Consider the following 25337-nt stretch of genomic DNA (forward strand, 5'->3'; position numbering starts at 1 on the left):
TAAATCACTACCCCAAACCCTTTCAATCTCTATTGTGAAATTGATTTATTTTTCAAATTTGTCCATAAAATCAATAACTCAAAGGGATGCAACTTTAAATACTCTCTGTTTTTATTGTTCATAAAGTTTGTATTTTTTTGGTAAAAACCAGCCTTAATGGTAATTGCATGAGTATTTTAGGCATTTTCATGCCCTGTTTAGAACATGCTATCTAAAGGGGTATACTTACAACTGTATCTAAAAATTCAAGGGAGGTAATTGCAATTATTAAACTTCAGGGGAAATTTGAGCAATGGGAGAGGTTTCAACAATTTACCCAATAGATTAAGATACGACGACAGTTATAGGCATTTCTTCTTAAACCATATTGAATTTAAAAAAAAAAAAAATGTCAAATAGGATCAGCCCAACAAACATATGTTGGGTGACCGACATCCAAAAGGAAAGAAAACAGGTTTGCAACACCCAACAAGGACGGTCCAATGTCTGTCAACCACCACACAAGCATCAGTTAATCTCAAAAGGACTAAAATAGGAACCAAAAAAAGGAAGAATAGACCTCTGTGCATTAGGCAGAAACTTTTTTCCTTTAACTATCAAAAATGATCATATTACAATTTGTTAATACAATTAATTCATTATCTAGGAAAAAATGTGGTATATATAGCAGCAGCGTCATTGCTAAAATGACCAAGAATGATTTGAGACCATACTGGAAGAGAGAAAAAGAAAGGTCAGCCACAGGATCATTTTGCCAGAGGATGGGCACGCCAAGAATTTTCAGCTTCTTTGCTGATGCATCCATACTGTACCAAATTCATGGAAAATTTTACATTGGATGGGAAGATCACAATGCTTCTACAATCCCAATTCAGCATCAGAAAGGCTAAAATTGCATCAATAAGTCCGGTCTCAATCTTTTGTGAGACCGGTCAAAAAATTATCTTGGGCGTTTCTGTATCTCTTCGTTGAGAAGCTGAGTCACAAGTCTTTGATCAGCTATTGGTTTAGTGTTGTCACTCAGTATGCTGTACAATGAATATAGTTCTTCTGGGTTTGCCTTCTTGAAGAGGCCTCTGAGTACTGTATCAACTCCGACTGAAGGTAGGTTTCCAGTGCCTGCAACAGCTTCTTGATCACTAAAATCCTCCTTGATCCTCGGTTTGAGATCTACTACATTTCCAGGTTGACAATGTGATAGGATCTGATTTTGGGACCTGAATTTCCAGTACTCCATGCAAACCCGATTTGGGTCCCTTGCTTCTATGCCCTGTTAAATAAATAATGAATCAATTTGTTGGCATCCATTGAGAAAATTTAATCATACAGGCATACACTCGTCACAGTTGTCAAGACACTAAATCAAGGCTAGGCGACAAGGAAGCATGCTTCTCTAGTTGCCAATAATTGGTAAGCATTAAATCAAATCTAATATAAAAGAATCAAACGTTGATATTAGAACTAAAATAAAGTAGCCTACTGAAAAACTAGTTGATAGAGCTCTTTTATTAAGAAAGCATTGTACTCATGCATACACATTCATAGAATGATTGCATAAGCTCCCATGTACACCAAAGTACTGTGGAATTAACAAAAAGAAAAGCATTAAGAAGATAAAAATAGGCTTTCAACATTAAAAAAAAAAAGAAAAAAAAAGATTTATAGAAATGATGGCGTCTTAAATCAGGAGAAAACTGAGATAGATATATGGTTGTCAAATCAAAGATGGTTGAAAAAATGAAAATGGTACTTCCTTTCGTACCTTACTACCTAAAGTTACTTGTAACTCCCACATAAAAATACCCAAGGAAAGATGTAAGGTGAACCCAAAAAAAATGCTTTAATAATAGGACTGCAATTCAGGATCAACAATTCATCACAAGGGGAAAATCAAGCAGGATGTCACTCAGAGAATTAGAGAAGGATTTGCAAACTGGATGGGTGCATCCAAAGTCTTATGTAATAGGCAAATACCACTTAAATTAGAAGGAAATTTTGATGAAACAAAAGGCAAGCTATGCTGTAACAAGCAGAGTTTTGGACAGTGAAGAAACAAGTCCCAAAAATGAACGTGGTAGAAAGAATAGGGTCAGATATGAAGTCATTCAAAGGAACCAAGAGTAGCTCCAATAGGCAATAAAATGAAAGAAAGTAGACTGAGATGGCATAGTCACATGCTAGAAGACCATTCTACGGAACCCGTAAGAAGCAAACCATTACAAGTTGAAGGGGCTAGGGGCAGACAAAAAAGGATTTGGATTGTAGTAAGCGCTCAAAATTTGACAATGAATATGGCATTTAACAGATCGGAGTGGTGAAACAGGATTTATGTAGCCAATGCCATAGAGTTGATGATGATGATCTACTTGTTACACCCAAATTGCTGACTGGAAACAGGGTTTGCTACTGCTAACCATCACAAAAAAAGGTTATCATGGACAATGGTGAAAACACTTCCCATCTGTTAATCTCCTTTCATTTTGCATCTTGTATTTGGGAATTTTCCTTCTCTTTTATTGAATGCAAGTGAAAACACTTGGTAAACATTGGAAGCCCATCATTTTTCTCCCCACGAAAGAAGAGAAACAAATATCTCAAAAGATGCATGAAAGCAGCATATTATGGTAGATTTGGGAAGAAAGAAAAGCTAGACTCTTTTAAGTATCATAGCAAATGTCATGATTACGGTGGTTCACTGGGATGACGTGATAGATGTTTTTGCACCCTTTACAATGGATGACATCTTGAGTGGTACATTCCCAATATTTTCTCTCCTCTAACAAAGATTATTTGGTGTCCAATTGCACTAGTGTCTGATCTTGGTCTAAACTGGAACCTAGGGCTTCGTCGAAGGATTAGGGATTGTGAAACTTCAGATAATGTAACTCTTCTTCACCTTTTAAACAGCAACTTTTATTGAGCCCAATTCTCTGACTCCAGAATCTAGACCCGTTCTGCCTCTCACTCTTTCTCTTGTGCTTCCTTTTTTTCTACCTTAGGATGAGACCTTCAACCATCGTCATCAAGGAGTCTAGGTGTTTCTGGGCGACACTGGGGCACCTAGGTTATGCCTAGGTGATAAAAAATTTATAATATAAAGAACTAACTTTTGGCTAGTTCCCCAGTTTTATATACTATTCAGCATGCATGTTGAAAAAAATAGCAAGTTACGAACATTAAATTTCCTCTAAAAATTTGGCAGATCATCATATCTAAAAGATAAAAATCTTTTAAATATATTAACTTCATTGTTTTCAAAAATAATACTACTATAAAAAGTATTTAATGGAGCAATTTCATATCAATTAGCACTAAAGAAGGTTATAACCCAAGATGGAAAGTGCAATAGATATTTTATTTAATTGATTAGAGGGGGAGAGAAAATAGAAAAAATAAATAAACTTCTCTATACTTCTATTCATTCTTTTTTTTCATTTTCTCTCCTCAAAACCCTTTGATCTTTTAAATTTCAATAGTAAAATAACAAAGTACAAACGATATATACAGTATATAATAGAATTATTAATGCACATATTAATAAGATGCAGCAATATAAATGATATTATAATTAAGGCACATAATTGTTACAAGTCAAGGCATTTGGGTGAGGCTCCCAACCAAGGGCACCAAGTCGCCCAGGCGATGCCTTGACAACTATGCCCTCAACCCCTTCCTTTTTTCTCTATGAAGGGCATATGGAGAGGTCCAGTCCCACCCAAAATTAAAGCTTTTTTTGGGAGGTCTTTCATAACAAAATTTGCTTGTTCTAGAACCTGCAAAGTAAAAACCTTTTTGGTACCTATCCACCCTCTACATTTGTCTTTTCTGCAGAGCAAGTGGTGAGAACTCTTTCCACTTGCTAATCTCCTATAACTTTGCATCTATTATTTGGAATTTTTTTCCTCTGTTTGGTGGCAAGTGGAATCCTCCCTTTGGACCTGAAGAGTTTGTTTCTTGATTCCTACTCAGCCGCCAAGAAGAGGGAGGAGATCCTTTGGAGATGCACAAGAGCTGCAATTCTTTGGTGCCTATGGGAAGAAAGAAATGCAAGATTATTCAATAAGGAAAGACTAGCAAAGGAGATAATAGAAAACGTAACTTTCAAAGTGATACATTGAGTTAAGACTTTAGAGCTATTCTCATTATTCATGGTGGATGACATTATGAGAAATTGGAAGCAAGCGAAAGATTCTTCAGCTGGTAAAGTTTTGACCAAGGCCATTTGGACCTCTCCTCATCCCAATCTCATAAAACTAAACTTTGATGGCTGCAGCATTTGGAATCCCAATTCCCAGTCAATTAGGGATTGGTGGTGTTTTCAGAAATGAAGAAGGAAATATTTTGGCACTATATTCAGGACCTACAGAGATAGGAGACACTACCATGGCCGAAATTTGTGCAGCCCTCCAAGGCCTTACTAGAGCCAAACTGTTAAGTTTCAGGAATTTTATTGTTGAAGGTGAAAGAACAGATGGTAACTGGTTGGCTTAAGGGTAATAAGACTGAGCCATGGAAATATAGCCATATCATAAGAGAATTGCAGCATCTAATTCAAGAGTTGGGAGCTTCTATAAATAGGATACCTATATCAGCAAATGAATTAGTATTGCTATGTGATTGAGTAACCTCAAAGTTTTGGATGGGCAGAGAGCATCTGTATTGGGGAGTGGTCAAGTAAAGGGAGTTTAATTGTAATCTCAAAATCTTGGATGGTTAGCCAAGATTCTGTTTGTATCATGAGTGGGTTAGCCAAGGCTAACCACATCTTTGTATCATATTCTGTTTTTCAGTAATAAAATTTCTCTTTATCTATCAGAAAACATAATCAATGGCATCTTGAGGAATTGGCAACAAGTGGTTGATTCACCTTCATTAAAGAATATTCAGTTATCACATTGGATTTTCCCTATCCCAATAGCTGCAGTTTGGAGAGCCAAGGAATTTCTGGAGTTGGTGTTCTCAGGGATTGGGAAGGAAACATACTAACTCTATGATCTGGACCAGGTTATGGTGACTCCACTAAGATGGAGATATAGGTCCTCCTACACAGATTATGGCTGGATAAATCACTGCACTACAGGGATGTTTTGATCTAAGGGGATTCACATATAATTGTAAGCTGGTTGAGGAAAACTACAGATGGATCATAGAAGTATAGATACATTTTAAGGGAAATTACAAAGATAGTACTTGAATTTTGTGCAGTTTATATAGATGTACGCCAAGATCAGATGAGGTTGCTAATGGGCTTGCAAACAAGGGACAGTTAGAGCTTAGAAGTCATATCTATTGGGGATCAATCCCACAGGATGGGAACTTCTAATCATAAGCAAGATACTGATGAGGCTAGCCGAGGCTAGCTACCTTCAAGGGGTGCTTGGCACAGGATTGTACATCTTATTTTAAATATTCTAATATAATGCTTACCATCAAAAAGACCATAAGGCCATTACCCAATGTTGGTCCCAGCTATACTGATCAAAAACAATGTTGGTCCCAGCTATCTGGGGTCTTGGAAAAGGGTAAACTGGGTACAGTCCTAACCCTCAGCATTTTTTGCACAGTGACCACCCAAATTTTACACTTGACGCTAGAAGACATAGACAACAAGGTCAGTGTCAGTCATCTCACAACTCAGAAAGAACCCCCCCAATCACCACCACCTTGCTGTGGGTACGAGAAATTCTTTTAGTACAAGTACCTGAATGATTTCTGGAGATGAGAACCCAAACATCTCAAGGCCATCAAGGCTGCCAGGAGGCTGCAACGGAGGAAGTTTCGCTTTCCCCAAACTATGTTGTTTTCTTATCTCTTGATTCACTCTCTCTCTTACCAGCTCCCAGCATTTGGCAGCAGAGACATGTATGAATACCTCACTAGGACAATGTTCTACAGTAACCTGAAAACCCAAGAAGAAACTGTTAAATGATAACACACACCCACACCACAAAACCATATCTATTATCTGTGTAGCCCTGTTTAGCATTCAATCTTATATACACCACCCCCAAACGTATGCTTCAAGTGTGAAGACATAATTTCATGCATATTCAGGTGTTTTGACTTCAAAAGTTATAGCAGCAGAATTCCTCAAAACATCAAACAGCAGGTCAACAGCATAACAAATTTCTTAATAAGCCTTCATTGGCATACAGACATGTAGCATTTCTATCCAATGAGCAGATGGGAAGGACAACTGAACCTCCATACCAAGCAGACAATGTATGAAAAGCCAATTTTCAGTCAGAGGATTATATTCCATCCCATTCCACCATCATCAGTATGCATATGACTAGAACCACAGGCAATTGGACTGTTGGAATTAAGGTTGCACGAACTAGTTTTTGAATAGTTAAGTTTAAACCCTCCTTTTATGAAGTTTTCAAAGACAATCAAAGAAAAGGTACCAAAGCAGCCCTTGCAAACCATGCATTTAAATACTAAATTATTATTCTCTATCAATGGCATCAAATTAAATGATTCTTAGCTGACAAAAACCAACACACCTCCTTTTACTAACAATGGCATCAGGATGTGCACAAACATATTAACAAATAAGTGTGCAACTGTGCAAGTATGTGCAAACTCCAAGAAGAGTGGCAGAAAGGACACCATGGGGTAAACTGGAAACCAAGCATTAACATGGAACATAATCTCCCATAAAAAGGTTCTCTTGGCCAGCCATTACTTAAGTATGGTGAACTGGAAACCAAGCATTACTTTAAGTACCATCTCCAATCAGGCTCAGCTATACCATGATCTCTGAAGTCTGAAGGACCTATCCACTTCAGAGAGACCCAGGCTCTCCAGAAAACAGCCAACAAAGTTGAGCTCAGTGGATCACCATCATGGAGGAATGGAATCCTAGATACCCTGGTGCCCATGTATTGGTGCACTGGAGACAACCTGCCATCTTCCAATCACATAATCAACAAAGACGTCTCCAAACTCAATTTTTGTAAGAGGATCAACTGATCAAGATTATATGAACCAACCTGTTTGTGACTTATCTATGATAATAAAATCTAATATTGCAGCCCTTTTGGCAAAGATTCTGGCATTCTTCTCCTCTCCCAAATACTTCAGAATGTCAGCTCTATCTTTCCATGATCCTGCCTCTCCCAGTGGGAGACATTTTTCAACCCTCACAAATAACCCAGGATATCATTTAGAAGGCACTCCCTGGACACAACGAAACTTTTAAGTGATTCTATATCCTAGTGATCCAAGCACAGTGAATAACCAAAGTGCTCACAATTCACCAGTTGCTTTGCAGAAGAGAGCTTGACAACAAAGCCATCTTGATAATGGTGTAGTGGGTTTAGAAAGAATTGATAATGTTGGGAAGTGGTTCTCCAAAAAATCAACACTCTGGATTGGCTCCAGAGAAAAAGACCGAATTGGTGCTTATACCCTCATGTTTGTAGCCTTTGCTTGAATCTAGCTTTTTTTCATCAACCAAAGAAAAGAAGAAGGGTAACGTGGAGAACAATGAGGGCAGCAATTGTTTGGGCAGTGTGGGAAGAGAGAAATAACACAATCTTTCAAGGGAAAGAAAAATCAGCACATGAAGTCATAGAAGGGATCACCATCAAGGTTATACACTGGCTGAAATCACTGGACCTGTTCAAGGATTTCTCTGTAGATGCTTTGGTTAGAAAGCAGAGTACAATAGCAGCTTATTCCTGCCCCTCTTTAGCTATTCAAGAGGTTTGGTTCCCCCCCTCCCCCCAATCCCCTTTTAGCTATGGCTATTAAGCTAAACTTTGATGGCAGCTCTGTAGGTAATCCAGGCCCCTCTGGAATTGGGGGTGTCTTTAGAGATGGGGGAGGAAAAGTCCTGGCCCTTTTTTCTGGCTCCATAGGCTTGGGGGACTCTCTTAGAGCAGAAGTTCCGGCACTCCTACAGGGGCTCAAATCGGCTAAACAGCTGGGTTTTCAGCAGTTGGAAGTGGAGGGAGATTCGAAACTAGTAATAGGTTGGATGCAACAAACAGCTTAGGTGCCTGGTCCCTTAGACAACCTGTAAGGGAGATTATGCAACTAACAAGGGAGCTTGAAGTCTGTTATAAATGGACTAGGAGATCAGCCAATGCAATGGCTGATGCTTTAGCAAAGCAAGGAGTTAGTAGGCAAGAGCTTTACTGGGCCTGTTTGTAATTTTGATGAGGGGTCACCTTGTTTTTGAAGGTGACAGTTTGTACTAAGCTTTTTGAAGAATTAATGGAAGTTACTGTTTCCCATCAAAAAAATGTTGGTATAAAAAGGCATCCCAGTGCACGAGGCTCCCACCAGTGTGGGGTCTGGGGAGGGACAGATGTATGAAACCTTACCCCTGCACATGAAGAGAGGCTGTTTCCAAGATTTGAATCCGGGTCACCCAGGTCACAATGGACCAACCCAACTGTTGTGCCAAGGCCCACCCTCAGGTTGATAATGGTGGTCTATACACAAAATCTCGAGAAACACTAGAGTCACAAGTAAAAGTAATGGTCCAGATATGGCTTGAAATGATAGATGGAAGGCTTGGGAATATGATGCATAGGAAGTAACTCATCATCCAAGCACATGTCTTTTAACAACCTTATACTTGAACCAGAGATAGCAAGATAGCATTGAATTGATCAATGAGATTCTTCTTCCAAAAGTAATATGGTTCCTTCCAAGCTTGCAGTGTTATTTTGAGTAAACTTGTCCACTGCTACATTCCAAGAAACCCCAAGACATGGGACCACCTCTAAGGGGATGCAACAAGTTTTCTAAGTCACCAGTTTCCAATTTGACTACTCAAAAATGACAATCCAGATATGTGATTTTTCATTTTTTTTTTACTTCTGCTCAGGATGGTAGTTAAAAAGAAACTGAACTAAAAACTAAAAAACTGCTACAAACTCCTGCAGCATCAGCAAATAAAAACCAATTCACCCGCAAAGGAGGAACTCAAAAAATCTAGTTCTAAAGGGTCCAACCAGAAACTTTAGAGACAACCCTCGTAGGTAATTGAGCATTTACAAAACAAATACAGCTTCCTAGTTCTGATGCAATAGACAAACCAGAATCTGTTCTCTATTTACCAATGCCTGAGTAAGGAAATCATCGAAAATACACTGATAGAGGTAAATTTGAACCAGTGCTTGGAAGAGAACCATTGCAATTACCCACCAATACCTTCATCTCCTGACAAAATTTGTCAACAACACCACACCATGAAGACAACTGATACACCTTTTTTTTGAAGGAAAATAAAGAAAAAAAATTTATTAGAAAGAGACAAGAAAGGAGATTACAAAGGGTGACAAGGCATCATCCCCCAAAAAGAACAAAAACCCTGCTCCCAACATTCCACAACTTAAAACAAAAAAACAACCTAGACAAAGCTCTCGAACCACCCACTGAAGCCCAGATTTGCCCATGCCTGACCTCTTCTTGAACCCCTCTCAAAAAACCCGATCATTTAAACAGACCCAAAACTCCCCATCCCCTACTGAGCAAAAACAAAATCACATCAGACCTTCAGTTGAAACAACCTCTTTTCTTCTCTTCGAAGCTATTTTTGTCTTCATAGTCCTCTTGTTAATTCCCACTCCAAATAGACCTCCCTTTAACTTTGCAAAAGCCCTTGAAACTGGGAAAACTCGATAATTTTTATGTTGTTTAAACCTTTTAACTGCATTGGGCATATCCTTAGCACTCTCACTTTTCTCCAGCTTATCATTAATTCTTTCAAGCTCTAGAACTGCATTCTGCTCAAACATTTGCTCTGCTGTTAGAATCATGCCCCCCTCTTCCTCTGTAGTCTTAGACCTATTCTTAGTGGTTTCACTGTCCTTCTCAACATTCTTTTGAAGACCCATATGAATTTCTTCTATTTCCTCAAAGACTTTTTCTTGCAAAATCCTCTCCTCCCAAGAACAGACCCAATTTTTTAGCCACCCCCACCTCAATGTCGAGAACTGTTCCTAGATCAGTTTTCTTCTCAATTTCGTGGACTTCATCCAACATAATCTCCTCTTCCTCCTCTTTGTTTTCATCTTCCGAATCTCCCTCACAAGGTTTAGTTCTATAGGCCCTTTTTTATCAACCTTCATTCCTTCAGCCTCACACCTTTCTAATTCAGCCCTTCCTTCCAATCCAATAATTGAATCCTTTTTCTGCTTCTTCCCCGACCTGTTCTCAATGCTTACTTTCTTCCTTAATATCTTCTCCACCCTTTCCTTTTCCTTTCCTTTCAATGTAGCCATATCATTCTCCTCCTCACAAGTACCGGTTGCACAAAATTCTCTTCTGCCATCTCCACCATCCTGTTGGCCTCCATTATCACCAAGAGAAACCTGTGTTTCATCCAAAATCTCTGCTGTAGTTCCCTCGTTCCTATCAACATCAAACCCCTGAGTCTCAACTGACCTAATTGCAGAATTCCCCTTATTCTCCTGTCCATGCCTTCATTGTCTAGTCGAAGAAGAAGATAATGGACCAGCAGAAACGTCCATCATACCCCTTCCTAAAATGTCCACTGGATCACTTAGAGTCCCATGCACCTCCTCTATATTCAGCCTACCCTCTATGGGCTCCTTATTTAACCCAGCTTTGTCCAGCCCACTCTCTATGGGCTCCATCATAGTAATCCCAACTAACACAGTTGGACCTCCTCCCATGTGATCATTTAAGCTGTCACGTGAAGATACCTGAACTGTGTTGATAGTCCGGTTGGAAACACCAAACCGACCCAACTCCATCTCCTCTCCCCATCTCTTAGATTTCTCATTCTGCTCTTGAACCTTGTATGCATGCTCCAGCACATAGAACTCCAGTCCTTGCACCAGTAAATAAAATCTTGGGTTTTTAACCCAAGATCACCCTTGTTTTTCATGAAACCTTCTCTTTCCAAGTTATTTTTTAAATTATTCTTTAATTCCACCTCATCCTTCTTTCCCAATCCCCCACCTCCATGCGTTGTCCTCCATGCCCCATCATCATCTTCCTGCTTTTTCACGTAGCACCAAAGTGTTGCTTCAGCTTCTGTTGCTACCCATACTTTCCTCCAAAAACCTTCAAGCAACAAGTTGATTGAACGAGGAATTTTGTCTGGATTTGATCCTGAAATTTTGATTCTTGCTGCATGTAGGTCCATCTCATTCACAGCCACAAGATTCCCCCACAAGCAGTTGCAATCTTGTCCAGAACTGGTACAATCCAAAGATTGAACGGGAGTCCCAGAATCTTTAACAGCACAATTCCCTCCACAGATTTTTTTGAATTGCAGAACAGAGACCAACCTTCCACCATAACAATTCCTTCACTGGCTAGTGTATCCAATATTGTTCGTCATTCCTTAACCTCTTCCCTTGTTGAAACCACTAATTTTTTCTTCCACCCCTCCTTCCCCCCATCCACAATCATCTTGGGAACCAATGCAGAGCAGAGCAATGGAATTTTCATTTCCTCTCTTGCTGTTTCGGGATTCTCCATCAAATACCCTAGCTACCTCCTCACTACCACCAATATCCAGCTCTGTTCGTATAATCTCCAACCCCTTCTCTTTCCTAGTGAGAAATTCCTGTAACAGTTCTGTTATGATTTTCCACCCAACACTATTTCTACCGTCAGGGAAACATGTAATCTGTCTTCGACCATGTCTATAAAATTCTGACAGCATCAAAAACCACCCTTTCATGTTTTTCCTTTGCTCAATCTGATAAAACCACTCTATTTCTACCCTCAACCTTCTGTTTTCACCAAAAATACTGCTCCGTCAACAAAACCTTTTAACCAAACTACTGCTTCATCAACTAGGAACAAATTTGATCTCTTTCCTTCTCTAACTTTTTGGGATTCTCTCCCTCCAAATAAAACCTCCTCGAACATGTACATCCTTCCCTCGACCCATACTGATTTCCTCCGTCGCTCCTCCATCTCAGCATACCTGATTTGTTCACTCACAGCAACCACCCCACTTTTTTACTACATCCAAACCAAATTGTCCCCAATAGGGTTTTCAGAAGCCAGGGGAATAAACCGAACAGAGGGTTGAAACTAAATTATTCTAGGGTAATACACCTTATTGGAGTCCAAGTGCTAGTTATCATGTGAAGTTTCAGCCGAGTGATTTTAACTTTCAAGTACAAAAATGCCTAATAACAAGCTCAAAGCTTTACTAAAAGCATGTGGCATATCTTATCTTTTATGTTCTGCAAGCACCGCTCTTTTTTTAATAAAAAATTAGGACCATTTTGCAATAAGGAAAATGGAAAGTACAGATACATTTTTATAGGAATCCACACAACAGGATAATTACACATACAGAGAAAGAGAGAGAGAAATTTAAGAAGAGGTTAACCAAATAATTACATATACACAAGATACATGATAACACCTAGCACAACCCCCCCCTACGGGCAAAGAGGGAGACAAGCCTTCTGCTAAGTTTGATGGATCTTGGCACATGGTTGAGCTAGATGTTATTGTAGATGCCAAAGTTCCAAACATTTCAGCACAAATGACCCTTTCGTGCAATCATGCTCCAGTTCCAAAACCCATAATACATCCAAAAACAATAAAAAGTAGAGGCCCTCCAAATGATAAGTGGAAAAATGACTGCAAAGTGCCATAATCATCAACAATATTACCACCACCACCAAACATTTCCCCAATTTTTTATAAGAAACGGTAACTTTCATTAAAGATAAAAAAGGAGAATACAGATAACACCACCCAAAGGATGGGTGGAAAATCAGAATATAAGTCTTACAATCAAGCCCAAAACATTCTCCTTAAAGAAAAAATGTACATAGGAGATGTACACAGAAATTACAACTCAGAAGTTAAGTAGGGAGGGAACTATTACTAAATAAGACATCCCTGTGAACACCAGGTTTTGCTAGGCCATCCGCTTCAGTGTTTAGTTCCCTGGGGATCCACCCCAGCTGAGCATTTAGGTTGAGAAGGATATCCCTTGCTTCAGTCAAGAAATGTGCTAAAGCCCATGGCCCACTGCCATGGTCAGCTAGCCACCTGATTGTATTTGCTGAATCTCCTTTTATGGTGATGTTCTGAAAACCCAGATCTCTTGCTATCCTGATTCCAGTTAGAGCTGCCATAATTTCAGCCTTTGTTGAAGAGGCTATCCCTATTGGTCCACTGAAAGCCCAAATAACTGTGCCATCTCTTCTTCTGAAAAGTCCACCAATTCCTGCTAAACCATTCTACCCTACCTATAGACAAGTCTACTAAGATACAAGTCTTTAAATATTTTCTAAGTATCTGAAACCACATTCCCTTTGGCCTTCTCCTTATCCTTTCAAAGCATCCAATTTATAGCAATTAAATCATCATTTGTCTCTGCTGGCACTTTTTTACTACATCCAAACCAAATTGTCCCCAATAGGTTTTTATAAGCCAGGGGAATAATAAACTGAACAGAGAGTTGAAACTAAATTATTCTGGGGTAATACACCTTATTGGAGTCCAATTGCTAGTCTTGAGTTATCATGTGACGTTTCAACCTAGTGAATTTAACTTTCAAGTTTCAAGTACATAAATGCCTAATAACAAGCTCAAAGCTTTACTAAAAGCATGCATCTTATCTTTTATGTTCTGCAAGCACTGTTCTTTTAATCAAAAATTAGGACTTTATTGCAATAAGGAAAATGGAAAGCACAGATGCATTTTTATAGGAATCCACACACAACAAGATAATTACACACAGAGTGAGAGACAGAGAGAGAGAGAGAGAGACAAATTTAAGAAGAGGTTAACCAGATAATTACATATACATTTTTATAGGAATCCATAGACAACAAGATAATTACACGCACAGAGTGAGAGACAGAGAGAGAAAGAGAGAGAAATTTAAGAAGAGGTTAACCAGATAATTACATATACACAAGATACATGATAACAACTGGCACATCCCCCCCCACTAAGTCTGGTGGATCTTGGCACATGGTTGGCCTAGATGTTATTGTAGATGCCAAAGTTCCAAACACTTCAGAACAAATGACCCTCTTGTGCAATCATGCTCCAGTTCCAAAACCCATAACACATCCAAAAACAAGAAAAAGTAGAGGCCCTTCAAATGATAAGTAGAAAAATGAATGCAAAGTGCCATAATCATCAGCAATATTACCACCAAACATTTCCCCAATCATCTTGAATCATCCATAATTCCATACAGATCATGTTCCACCATTCTACCCTACCTATAGACAAGTCTTTAAATATTTTCTCAGTATCTGAAACCACATTCCCTTTGGCCTTCTCCTTATCCTTTCAAAGCATCCAATTTATAGCAATTAAATCATCATTTGTGCCATCATTTGTCTCTGCTGGCATTGGTCATAACCACCTTGGTTTTTCTTTTTTTTTTTTCCTTCTCTTTATGATAAGTGACTCAAATTTGTATTATTTGTAATAAAAAATGCACATAGTACAAGATTCCATGGGAGTGGTAGGAAATCTACCATTTCCCACAAACAGATTCCTCCAAGGGTGCCTTGTCACCTAGGTGCCACCTCAAATATGGTGACTATACCTCGGTCATCAAATGATAATACTACATAACTTCTACTTATGTTATTCAAATTCAAGTCCAACCCTAATATTCTGTGTTCGTCAATGTAACTCTTATACTCATCACTCCCAACTTAACAATCACATCAGAAACTATTTCTGGGCTATAATAAAGGCTTGAGATCTCACTCTTCTATGAAGCTAAAATAATCTTTCCTCAAAGCATTGAAAATATTAAGCACCAATAGAAAAGAAACAAATTGACTGCACATATTACAACAGAAAAATGAAAAATCAAACCTCCATGTCAAAAAATTATTGAATCAAGTATATAATGGAAACTCAAAAATGAAAGGAACACTTTAATTACCATAAATAGAGGCCCAATCCGTCCTGCATCCAGGATTTCTGAAACATAGTAGCACATTTTTGTTGGATCTAGAACGCTTAGGTATGTAACTCGACTCCTAAACCCTGCAATAAGGAAGAAGTGCATACTATAATTGTTTTACTTGAAAGGAAAGGGGGGAGAGGTGAACCATGGAGAACACAGAACACAGCATACCTTTTGGGAATATGGCCTGACTATTACACCACAAACTTCCAGAAATCACAACACCAAAATCCAGAGGTTCAACATTACAGTTAATCCTTCTCACTACCTTTGCAATGCGAGGACCCTTTTGACGGAAATACCTATCCAGATTATTTGGGCCAGAAGACAGAGTTCCCATAACTGGTGGTATTCTTTCCACATTTGGTTTGACATGTATCCCCATCTTTTCATCTTTATCCTTGGCTGACGTTCCACTGTCATATGGTGGAAAGCAGCTCTCTACATTAGCCATATTACATTTGCCAGTGGCTTGAGTAGAAGAGAGTCCCTGAATATTTTTTTCAGAATCTGCAGTTGGAGAACCTACATTGCAAGTTAGGTTCTGATGGAAGGATCCTGTTGAAGTATCCTTCTGCATCATGAAGTTGTATGCCATGCATGTTTTAGCTTTTTCAGAGTCTTCAACTTTTACATGCAATTGACAAGAAGAGCCATCCTCCTTTCCAACATCTGCTAACAAACTAATATCATCTTCATTCATTACTGATGCATTAGTTTCTGGTGTTTGTAAGACTTGATCTTTTGGGTAATCACATGCACTCACTTTGTCATCACATTTTGACAGTCTCTTAGAAACTTCCTGGTCCTTTGAAGAACCCAGTGTCGTATGTGATAATTGCCCATGTAGCTCTTCATCCTCATCATCACTAAGAAGTATAATGTTACCATCCCCAGACTTTGTTATGTTGTTCACTTTAGGTTCTACCACAGCTAAGTCGCTTGAAGGCTTCCCTATCAGACCTAAGTCAGCACAACCAGAAGTGTTCTTTTGACTAGAAAAACCTTGAGGAAGCTCAGTGTATGACAAGTCTTCCCGAGAGAGTTGACAAACTGGACTACTTGCATTGGAAGCTGATGCGATCAAGCTATGACGTGCTGATTCTTTATCATGTTCAGGTTTATCTGGTACACATGACTCAATGTTGTTCTTAACAATTGACACAGATTCACATGGTTTCTCTTTCTGCTGTGGATAAATACTAGCTACAAGACCAGATGCTTTGACCCTTATTGCCGCTTTCAGGTCTTTCAAAGATGTCACTTGGGACAAAGGGGGTTTAATTACTGGTTGTAATCTAGGAGTAGAACCAACAGCAGTACTGGTAAAAGTTAAAGAATCCTGTGATGCCTGCTCTTTTTGTGAGGTTCCTTCCAACAAAGGGGATGAACTACTGACAAGCCCAGGTACTTGCACTTTATCTCTGGAGACATGAGAACTCAAATTGAGTCCAAGATCTACTTTTGCCCATCTGTATATTGCACTTAGTTTCCCTTCCAGAGCTTCAACAAGGAGATTTAGTTCACTGATTTCATATCTGAAGAGAAAAAACTTAGCACTCCAAGGACATGAACAAAGCCGCTTTGCATGACTAAGGCATGCATATTTGTCAGGAGAACATTCACAACCAGCTGCTGAAAGATGCAAATCATATAGACATACACTGCATTCTCTCTCACTTGTCGCATCAAAGCTTATGTCCATCTTCCTTGATTGTGGTGTGCAAAGATATTCCCTCCTAACATTCTCCATCTCAATGCGTGTCTATGCAAATCAGAAACTTAAGTGGTTAGAAACAATAACTTTGATAAAAAATTACAAGTTGAGACATGCACATTAACTATTGCAGCAGAGCTTACCTTGAGAACTTTTGTTAAGATCCCATCTTTTCCACATGCATCTTTCCATCTTAAGTTATCTAAGGTGTTTTTCCTCAGTAATGAAAGTTCCCACTGTGCCCTGACAGCTTCCCTTGCAGCCCCAAGCAACAGCTTATCATGGGAAATGGATGTTTTTCGCCCCTGTTCACAATACAGCTCCACAGCATTTTGCCCATGAGGTAACCAATCAACAGGCGCTACATTTACTGCCTCAGCGCAATTAAACCCACAATTAAATCCTGAATGATATGATCGAGGGAAGGTAAGAACAAACTCCCCAGAGTGCTGGACACAACGGTAGACAGGAACTCCCTCAGATTTTAAAATGGACGGAGAGAACTGCGTGACCTGCTCCCCCCCCCCCCCCGGGAAAAAAAAGGAAGTAAGATTACAATATTGAAAAGGACAATAAAACATGAAAGGATACAGAACATCTCTTGTAATTCAAAACCAACTTTAGTTTCCAGCTAAAGTTTATCCTCACTAAAATCATGTTAGTAGGTCAATTGACAGAAAAAAAATCATGATATTGTTATAGTTATCTAATTTCCAACAAAATTAGAAAAAATGACATAAGTTTCTGTTACAAACACACACACACACACACAAAAAAAAAAAAAAAAAAACCACAACTAAACTCAAGGAATGTGATCAGAGGTTTATAAATGTAGATACAGTATCAATCCAATATTCCTATCCTTATGGCAAGGACCCCAGACTAACTAGTCACAACCTAAATGGGTTATCAGAAGCAATGAAAAAAAGAGCCCTTTGAAAGGATAGATGATAAGAGCAGCCTAGGAAGATTTAAGAAATCTTAACGTTGAGAAGATAGAAATTAAAGGACATTCATTGCTTCTTTTTATAGTGAAAGAGAATTTTCATGAGAAGATAAAATGGATAGTCCATCAAAAAATTTAAAATAAATGTTTCAAAGAAAAACCTTTTATGTCAAATTAAAATGCATAAACATAAAATGTAAAACATATTTAAAATGAAAATTTAAAAGTAAAAACAAGCATAACATATAAAATATATTCAGCATGTAAAACTCTCAATCTTTTTATTCTTTTCCCAATTGCATTAGTTCAAATAGCTAATGCGAAGTGCAAGGAGCACCAGGCTCACGCCTTTGAGAGTGCTGCACCTGAAGCACCTAGGCACACCTCAGGCATGCCTTTAAATCACTGAGAACAGATAACTCTCATTTAAACAAAAAAGGGAAGTACGAGGATGTACATGAGAAAATGTACACACAATGGCTTCAAACAAAAAGAATAAAAGCCCACTCAAGAAGGATAACAATTAGCAGTATACCCAAAAAAAAAAACTTGCCAACCCAGCTTTAGGTAGAGCAACTGCTTGACAATTCAAAATCCTAGGGATCCATTTAAAGCTGCAATATCATAGATTTCATTAAGGAGATGAGCCATCATCCAAGGACCATCACTTAGATTTTTGGCCCAGCCAATTGCATTTCTAGAATCACTTTCTACCATAATAGAATCCAAATGCAGAGATTTAGTCACACAAAGAACAACAAGCAATGTGTGGACTTCAGCCTCTGAGACATCAGTGGCAGAAACAGGGCCACTATAAGCAAAAACAAAGCTCCTATCCAGCCTCAAAATAACCCCACCTATACCTTCCACCAAAGGTAAATTGTTGGATCTGCTGAGGATGCCATCGAATCCCAAAATATTGACACCTGACCTCAGAGAAAGTGGGAGTGGCTTCTCTATTTTTGGCTGCAACTTGCAAGTGGGATCCTCCAAATGAAGTAGCAGGACTGATCCTTTTTCTACGGAACGCCAAGAAGGAGTCAGGGAGAAGGAAGATTTTGTGGAGATGCACAAGGGCAGCCATCTCATGGTCTTTATGGGAGGAAAGAAATGACAAATACTCAAGGGGATAGCAAGAAAGAAAGAGACGTGTGGCAAGCATGGACATTGGGTGAAATCCATGGAATTCTTTGCTCCTTTTTCCATGAAATCACAAGGGATTAGGGTTGGAATATGGAAAATTCATCGGTGACAAGACCTAGAGTTCAAGAACATCGATGAAAGCTGAATTTTGATGGATGCAGCATTAGAAACCCTATATCATCAGGCACTGGAGGGTTTCTAATGAATATGTTGATTTTCTATACTTTAATATGAACTTTATACTTTTCTTATGAAAACTATGAATAATTATTAAGGAAATATGGTTATGGTACCTAGGGAACTACCCTAGGATCTATGTTTTCAACATAAAAAAATCCATCGCCTAGGCGCCTTCCCGTCGCCTAGCCTCGCCTTGGCGCCTTGAAAACTATGACAGGGAGGTAAAAGAAATATTGTTGCAATATATTCTGGACCATCTAGTACTGATGATTCTTTAAGGGCAGAATTATTAACTTTAGTACAAGGATCAAGAACCAGAAGAAATCTGGGTTTCCAAAATGTAATTGTGAAAGGGGATTCAAATGTGGTAGTGAGTTGGATGAGACTAACAATCAAGGCCTGTGGCCGTACTGGCACATGATGAGGGAGATAAATTTCTTGACAAGGGAGTTGAGAGCCATATAAAATAGGGTTGCTAGATCAGTAAAGTGAGTGATTAACGCATTGCCCAAGCAAGGAGCAACTAGGGATAGACTGTTTTGGGGCCAATATAATATAGAGTAATGTGAATACTAAAAGGGGTACAGGGCACTTTGTATAATATAGGCAAATAAGTTCTCGGATGCTGGTATACAGTACATAAAACTACTTTCCAATGATAAATTTAATAATTTAGCTACCATAAAAAAAGGAAATAGATAAAAAAAAAAAAGAAAAGTCCATTCATTTGCCCAACAGTTCAGGACTTTATCTAAAGGCTTCTAGTCACAGAAAATAAAATTTGTAGCCTCAAAATATTTTCAAGTTTTGACCGGTCCAAATAAAATAATACAAGTGAATTTGGTTTTGGATCGTTAGCGATGGATACAAATCTTAACCGGTGCAAAAATGTATCCATGCCTACAATGTTACAAAATTATGCATCCTTGATAATATAGGCTAAGTAATATAAAAAGATAAACTTACAAGCTTATGAAGCAAATCAGGCTGTTCTTCAAATAAGTCAGGCAAATGTTTTTTCATAGCCATCTCCAACTTAAGGGCATCTCTCCCTGGGACACCATACCACATTTTTGGAGCACCCCAATGCATATAATTCAATGAATACAAGTGATGGTCTTCAACATGCTGTTCCTCCAAAGAAAAAGAGAGGGATGAGAAGAGACAGAAATAGAGATCATAATACAAAAACTGCTCCTATAAAACATGCACAGTTATTGCTTATGCTAAACCATGAAACATACTGACTAAAGCAAGTTGCTCGTAGAAATTTAAAGCAAAAGATAATGATAAGTCAGACATGAAAACTAAACAGAAAATCATCCCTTACCCAACAAAATGATGAAAAGCACATGCCTACATACAACCATGGCACTAGGACACCAGAAATATCACTGTTTTCAAAGGACAAAACAGAACCCGGAAGCCTTGGGAAATTGTTCAAGTTCCAGCCAGACGTCAAATATTTCTCATCACTATTGGAACACATCATTGGAGAGGACCTTTTCAAGAACCCACTACCAAAGACTCCAGTTTCTAGATCAGCACCATAGAGCACCTACAAAAGCATACCAGGGCAATATATCAAGCTATCCAAATAATTTTAGACGAGAAAAACCCTAAGAATTAAGAATTTCGTATTAGGCCTACCAATTTCTTCCATCATACCTCAATTTCTTCAGTTGGCTTCTCAACCATTCGCCAATATTCGCCCTCAATATCCTGCACTGATGGTTCCAACTTCTTTTGAAGAACAGTCTGATTACCACCCACATCTGTACTCTCATCATTGTTGTGAAAATACTGCATCTTGAAATCATCTGCATATTTCTGAAATGCTTCCAGAGTGAACTCTGGACCAGGTTCAAATCCAAATCTCTCAGGTTCATAATATGCAGTTTCATTAATGATATTAGTATTACCAGTCACACAATTGAATCCCATTCCCATGCATCTTCTCCTTTTCCTCTTCAGGTGGGTATAAATTCGAGATATTTTCCTCAGTGAATCCCGATTTTGAAGCTTATTAATCCGTTGGATGCGAGTACCAAATTTAGAATTCTCCCATATATTCTTTTCCTTAAGAGGGCACGGTGGTTTCCAAGAAGAGGGAGGTACAATGCGGCAAATCCCATATGGCTCTGCTCTTGGGCGTATGCTTGCAATATACTTTAATGTATCTTTAAATTCCTGGAGATTGTTAAAAGCACTTTTAGAAGTTTCTTCTATAAAGAACCTATCTTTTGATGAAAAAGTAAAAATACCGGGCAAGAAGCAACCAATTCCATAAAATGACAAGAGATAGGGTAGACCTCTTCAGTTGGGTAAAATACAGGAGCATCCTCAAGGACAGGCCTGCATGCTTCATCTGGATGCCACCTTGCTGTTACCTAGTCAAAGATGTCAATTATCAATTACATGCATCACAGAAACATAAGCCAAATTCACATATTTGGAAATTAACTAGAGAAAACTACCTTTTGACAGTTTTTGCACTCTGAACAACCCCTGGTGATGCCCCTTGGAAGGCGAGGCCTTGCAGAAAGGTTCTGAAAGAGAAATGGAATATCAAAGAAATACTTCAGAACTGGGACTCCATTGATATGAATGAAATTTACATTATTAACATCCTAGAATAAGGCACAACGAAACAGAAGTGGAAAAAACAACTGACCTGATCAAACTGTTCAGAATCAGATTCATCTGAGCTGTTGTCAAATTGACTATAGTTTATCCAAGGTCTCTGCCTAAGGCACCTTGTAAGTTTTGGTTTATCAATATCATCTTCCATATCCATATGATTTGGCTGTTGTTCAGATGCACTGGAGGCCATGCAACTAGTCATGACATAACTATCATCTATCCTCTTCAAAGTGAATGATGTAAGTGACACAAAACCTGGGGGAACTGTGGGAATCTCAATTTTCTCTTCTTTAACACAAGCTCTTATGCATTCTGTCCCCATCAACACTGTAAATCAAAAGAACTCAGCATGCAAAATAGATTAAGATATGGCAGTTCAAAGCCCAAAGTTGAATCCTAAGATTAAAAATAGACATGAATTTAAGGTCAAAGATAAGAGGACTAGGATATATTAACCTCACCAAAAGTTGTATGAAAGTAAGCAATACATGAAGACATCCATCAACCTGGCACTGCATCTGTAGACATAAATAAAACTTATAAGTGGACTCTACAAGAGAAGTTGATTCCATATCCAAAACCAACAGCATTTTCGTTTCTTTTTCAGTTTTGCTCTTTTCTTTGTTTATTTATGTGCTTTTTTATTTTTTTTTCTTTTTTTTTTCAGGGGGTCATCTGGAAAAAAGGTCATTAAAAAGGAAGATGGTATTATAGAAAGAACATCAAATGCGCATAACAGGTCATCCGATGGTATGATTCTTGTCTAAGAATGACATTATCTTTTCTGTACATAATACCACCGTTTCTAATAGAGAAAGCAGATTATTGTGAACTTTTGTTTATCTTGTTTATTGTGATTCAGTAATTGAACTTGGTAAATTTTCATATTTTTCATTTAAGTCAAACTATTAGGGGAAACCAGCAATGGAATTGATGGAGTTTGCTTGTAGAATTAATGAAAGGATTCACTGGACCTCTTCTGTGCCTATTGGGGATTTTTTATTCTATCTAAGCAGAAGCAAGGGCTCTTCTTATGGATGCTCAATAGCTAATCAGCTTCAGCTTTCATCTTTGGAAAAGGGCAATTGAGAATGATTCTCTAACACAGAAAAATGGTGTCAAAAGGTTGAAAAGGACTCTGGTGTTTCACCCATTTCCCTCACAAGATTATAGAAATCTTCACATCTATGAACATCCAAATAAGATAGACTCAAGAGGAGCTGAACTCAATGGCAGATATGCTTCTCTAATCAGAAAGGGGTTCAGAAATTTTTTTTAATTAGTGAAAGCACACCTAAATAACTTTTTTGGGCCAGGTTAGATAATGAACACTTTGTTCATATACTTGTGTAGCATATCCCCTCCTATATATTATCTTTTAATCTGGAAGTAATACAAATGATAGATTTTTTCAAGTTATCGACTCTCATGAGCTATTTGAGCTTGCCCACATCAAAGTAATTTATTGGCTTCATGATGTAAAATTGTTTAGGGACACTCCCATTGACCCCTAGACAAGGCATTTCCATGTACTTCAAATTGTTGATGATTGGATTTGACATATGTTCCTTGGATAACCCCAGGATTTCATGGTTTATCTGAATTTCAAAAAGTGGTCAAGGGGTATTGCTGGTGTATGTTGGACCCACAGATGAGACTAGTTCTGCTAAAGCTCAGATCATTTCCCCCATTCTGGGTTTTGAACTGTCCGTAAAATGGATTTTGTTGAATTCATTGTGTGAGGGTGATTCCTAGGTTGTGATCAGCAAAATATCTGACCTTTCAACAGGTCATAAGAGATGAACAACCATATCAGAAAGGTGAAATCACTGGCTTTTGAGTCTGAACCACCAATTCAGTTGCTAATGTGCTTCCTAAGAAGGACTAGGGAGTGAGCAGACCTCCATACTGAGGTGTTTCAATGGAAATTTTGGCATTACCACCTATCTTTAAGGGCAGTTCTCTTCTTCTGCTGGTTTTCTGAGCTCACTCCAAGATCTTGGGTTTGTACTTCCTTTATTCATAATTGATGTATTCCTTGATCTGATACACACACAAGCTGATATTACCAGAACTTACAGCTTAAACCATGAACCATCAACATAAACTTGCAAACAATGTCATCCAGAGTTTCCAATTAGAGGATCACATCCTCTATGAACATTTTTCACTTTGGAATAACTCATTAGACATAAGAGATGTCCAGTATCTATCTTCTCAAATTTCACAGAACAAAGAAGTAATTCATATTTCATCATTGTTGCTGAAGCAATGTATCTTTCAGAAGTTTCTTTAAGATGCATATGCCAACATAGCAATCTCAGAATCAAAACCTTGATTATTGAAAATAACTAGCAGCATAACTGCAGATAGAAATAAACTCTTCAGTAAGATTTGCTTCCAAAAATTTGCCATGCCCTATGTAGTTTGCTTTTCTGTTTTTGTGGTTGACAAAACTATTATTCTTAATGGATCTTTCTACCAAAACCATCTGTGCACAAGTGCAGGCTAAAGATTCTTAATTGCAAATTAGTCAGCACATAAAAATGTCATATCTTACCAAAGATCAAAGAATTTTTCTCCCCTTATCACATTCAACAATAAAGCAGTCTTATCATTTGATACTAGGATTCTAAACATCATCACATATTGAAGATCACTACTATAAACAAAAATGAACCAAAATATAATAAAAGTGCTTAACAAGTCATAAAAATTATTAATTAATAGAGGATATTTATTTATCATAAAAAATGAACAGTAATCTCTACCAACAAAAATCAACATTAATCAATAAATATTATTTTTATTGGAGCAATCAACAGAAAAATCACATGTAAAAAAGGAAAGAAATTTTCTAAAATTTAGTGAACTTACATATTCTAGACTTAAGAGAACGATTCCTGCTTTTGACCTAAAATCAACTCAAGTGCATTGATGACACCCAAGATATTGAAGAAAAAACAATAATCAGACGAACCTAGAAGGGAGAAATTCAACAAAAATCTAGAAAAACGAAAAGGTCCAAAAACAATAAAGCTTTCTTGTAGTAGATTAGTCGATGCAGAAAAACCGCTTTCTTGACCGCGGATCTAGCCCTAGACCAGATATCTCACAACAACGAACCCTTTAAAAGGAAATTCTCTTTAGCAAAACTGGTTTATGGGTGGGTATATAAAACTATAGATTGGAAACAAAACTGCATCCTCTCAACCCCAAACCAGTCTCTACAGTCTGAAACTCAACCAATCACAGACAACAATAAACCCTAAGTTTGCAAATAAAGAAACCATGGAGCCAATTGACTCAGCCTATGGGTGCAAAACAAACCTATCTTCAGCAATACTGGATATTTCACTGGCAAAAGGAACGATTCAAAGAAAAGAAAAAAAAAATCTTGAGAGAATGAAATAATCGATTTTAAAACCCTAACCCTAACAAACAGAAATCATACATAGTTACATACAGCCCCTAAAGAAATAGTCATGGACTCATGGCCTTTTTAGTCCTACAATTTACAAACATTACAAATTATTATTAATAAATATAAAAAAATTATCTTAAATAAACAAATAAGAAAACTGTAATAAAGGCTTTGAGAAATTGGAGCAGAAAACGCGAGAAATTGGTGAGAATTTGCTGGTATTATAACCTTCAACGGGACCCAACCTCTCCACCACCAATGAACAGTCTCAGCCAGAACTTACTGAAAAATCAAAAAAGTAAAGAAAGGTGTTAAGTAGTAGGTGGGTTTCTGGTTCGCTTCCCTTTTGGCTTTGGCTCTCTATCTTTAGTTCGCTAGTTTG

At 38.0% G+C, this 25337-nt stretch overlaps 1 protein-coding gene across 9 annotated transcripts; it reads right to left on the reverse strand.

The window, feature by feature from the left end:
* Window positions 1–568: 568 nt before the first annotated feature.
* On the reverse strand, window positions 569–25337 carry PKDM7D (Transcription factor jumonji (jmj) family protein / zinc finger (C5HC2 type) family protein). 9 transcript variants are annotated; one of them, XM_088979112.1, is made up of 14 exons: window positions 25184–25337; window positions 21993–22049; window positions 21787–21858; window positions 21563–21710; window positions 21366–21437; window positions 21201–21278; window positions 20557–21078; window positions 20219–20446; window positions 19855–20016; window positions 16763–17131; window positions 15074–16667; window positions 14879–14982; window positions 5702–5899; window positions 569–1270 (listed from the first exon to the last, which is right to left on the reverse strand). In XM_088979112.1, exons 4-14 carry the CDS (start codon window positions 21683–21685, stop codon window positions 941–943), a joined length of 3780 nt encoding a protein of 1259 aa, XP_088835238.1. In that variant the 5' UTR covers window positions 21686–21710; window positions 21787–21858; window positions 21993–22049; window positions 25184–25337; the 3' UTR covers window positions 569–940. The 9 variants fall into 9 exon arrangements, with proteins under 9 accessions (XP_088835238.1, XP_088835233.1, XP_088835235.1 ...); XM_088979107.1 differs by having other exon boundaries at window positions 21563–21858; window positions 25184–25330; XM_088979109.1 differs by having other exon boundaries at window positions 21563–21858; window positions 21988–22049; window positions 25184–25234.

Source organism: Nelumbo lutea, chromosome 3, assembly GCF_056320005.1.
Source record: "Nelumbo lutea isolate HS-2025 chromosome 3, American lotus-T2T, whole genome shotgun sequence".
Taxonomy (NCBI): Eukaryota; Viridiplantae; Streptophyta; class Magnoliopsida; order Proteales; family Nelumbonaceae; genus Nelumbo; species Nelumbo lutea.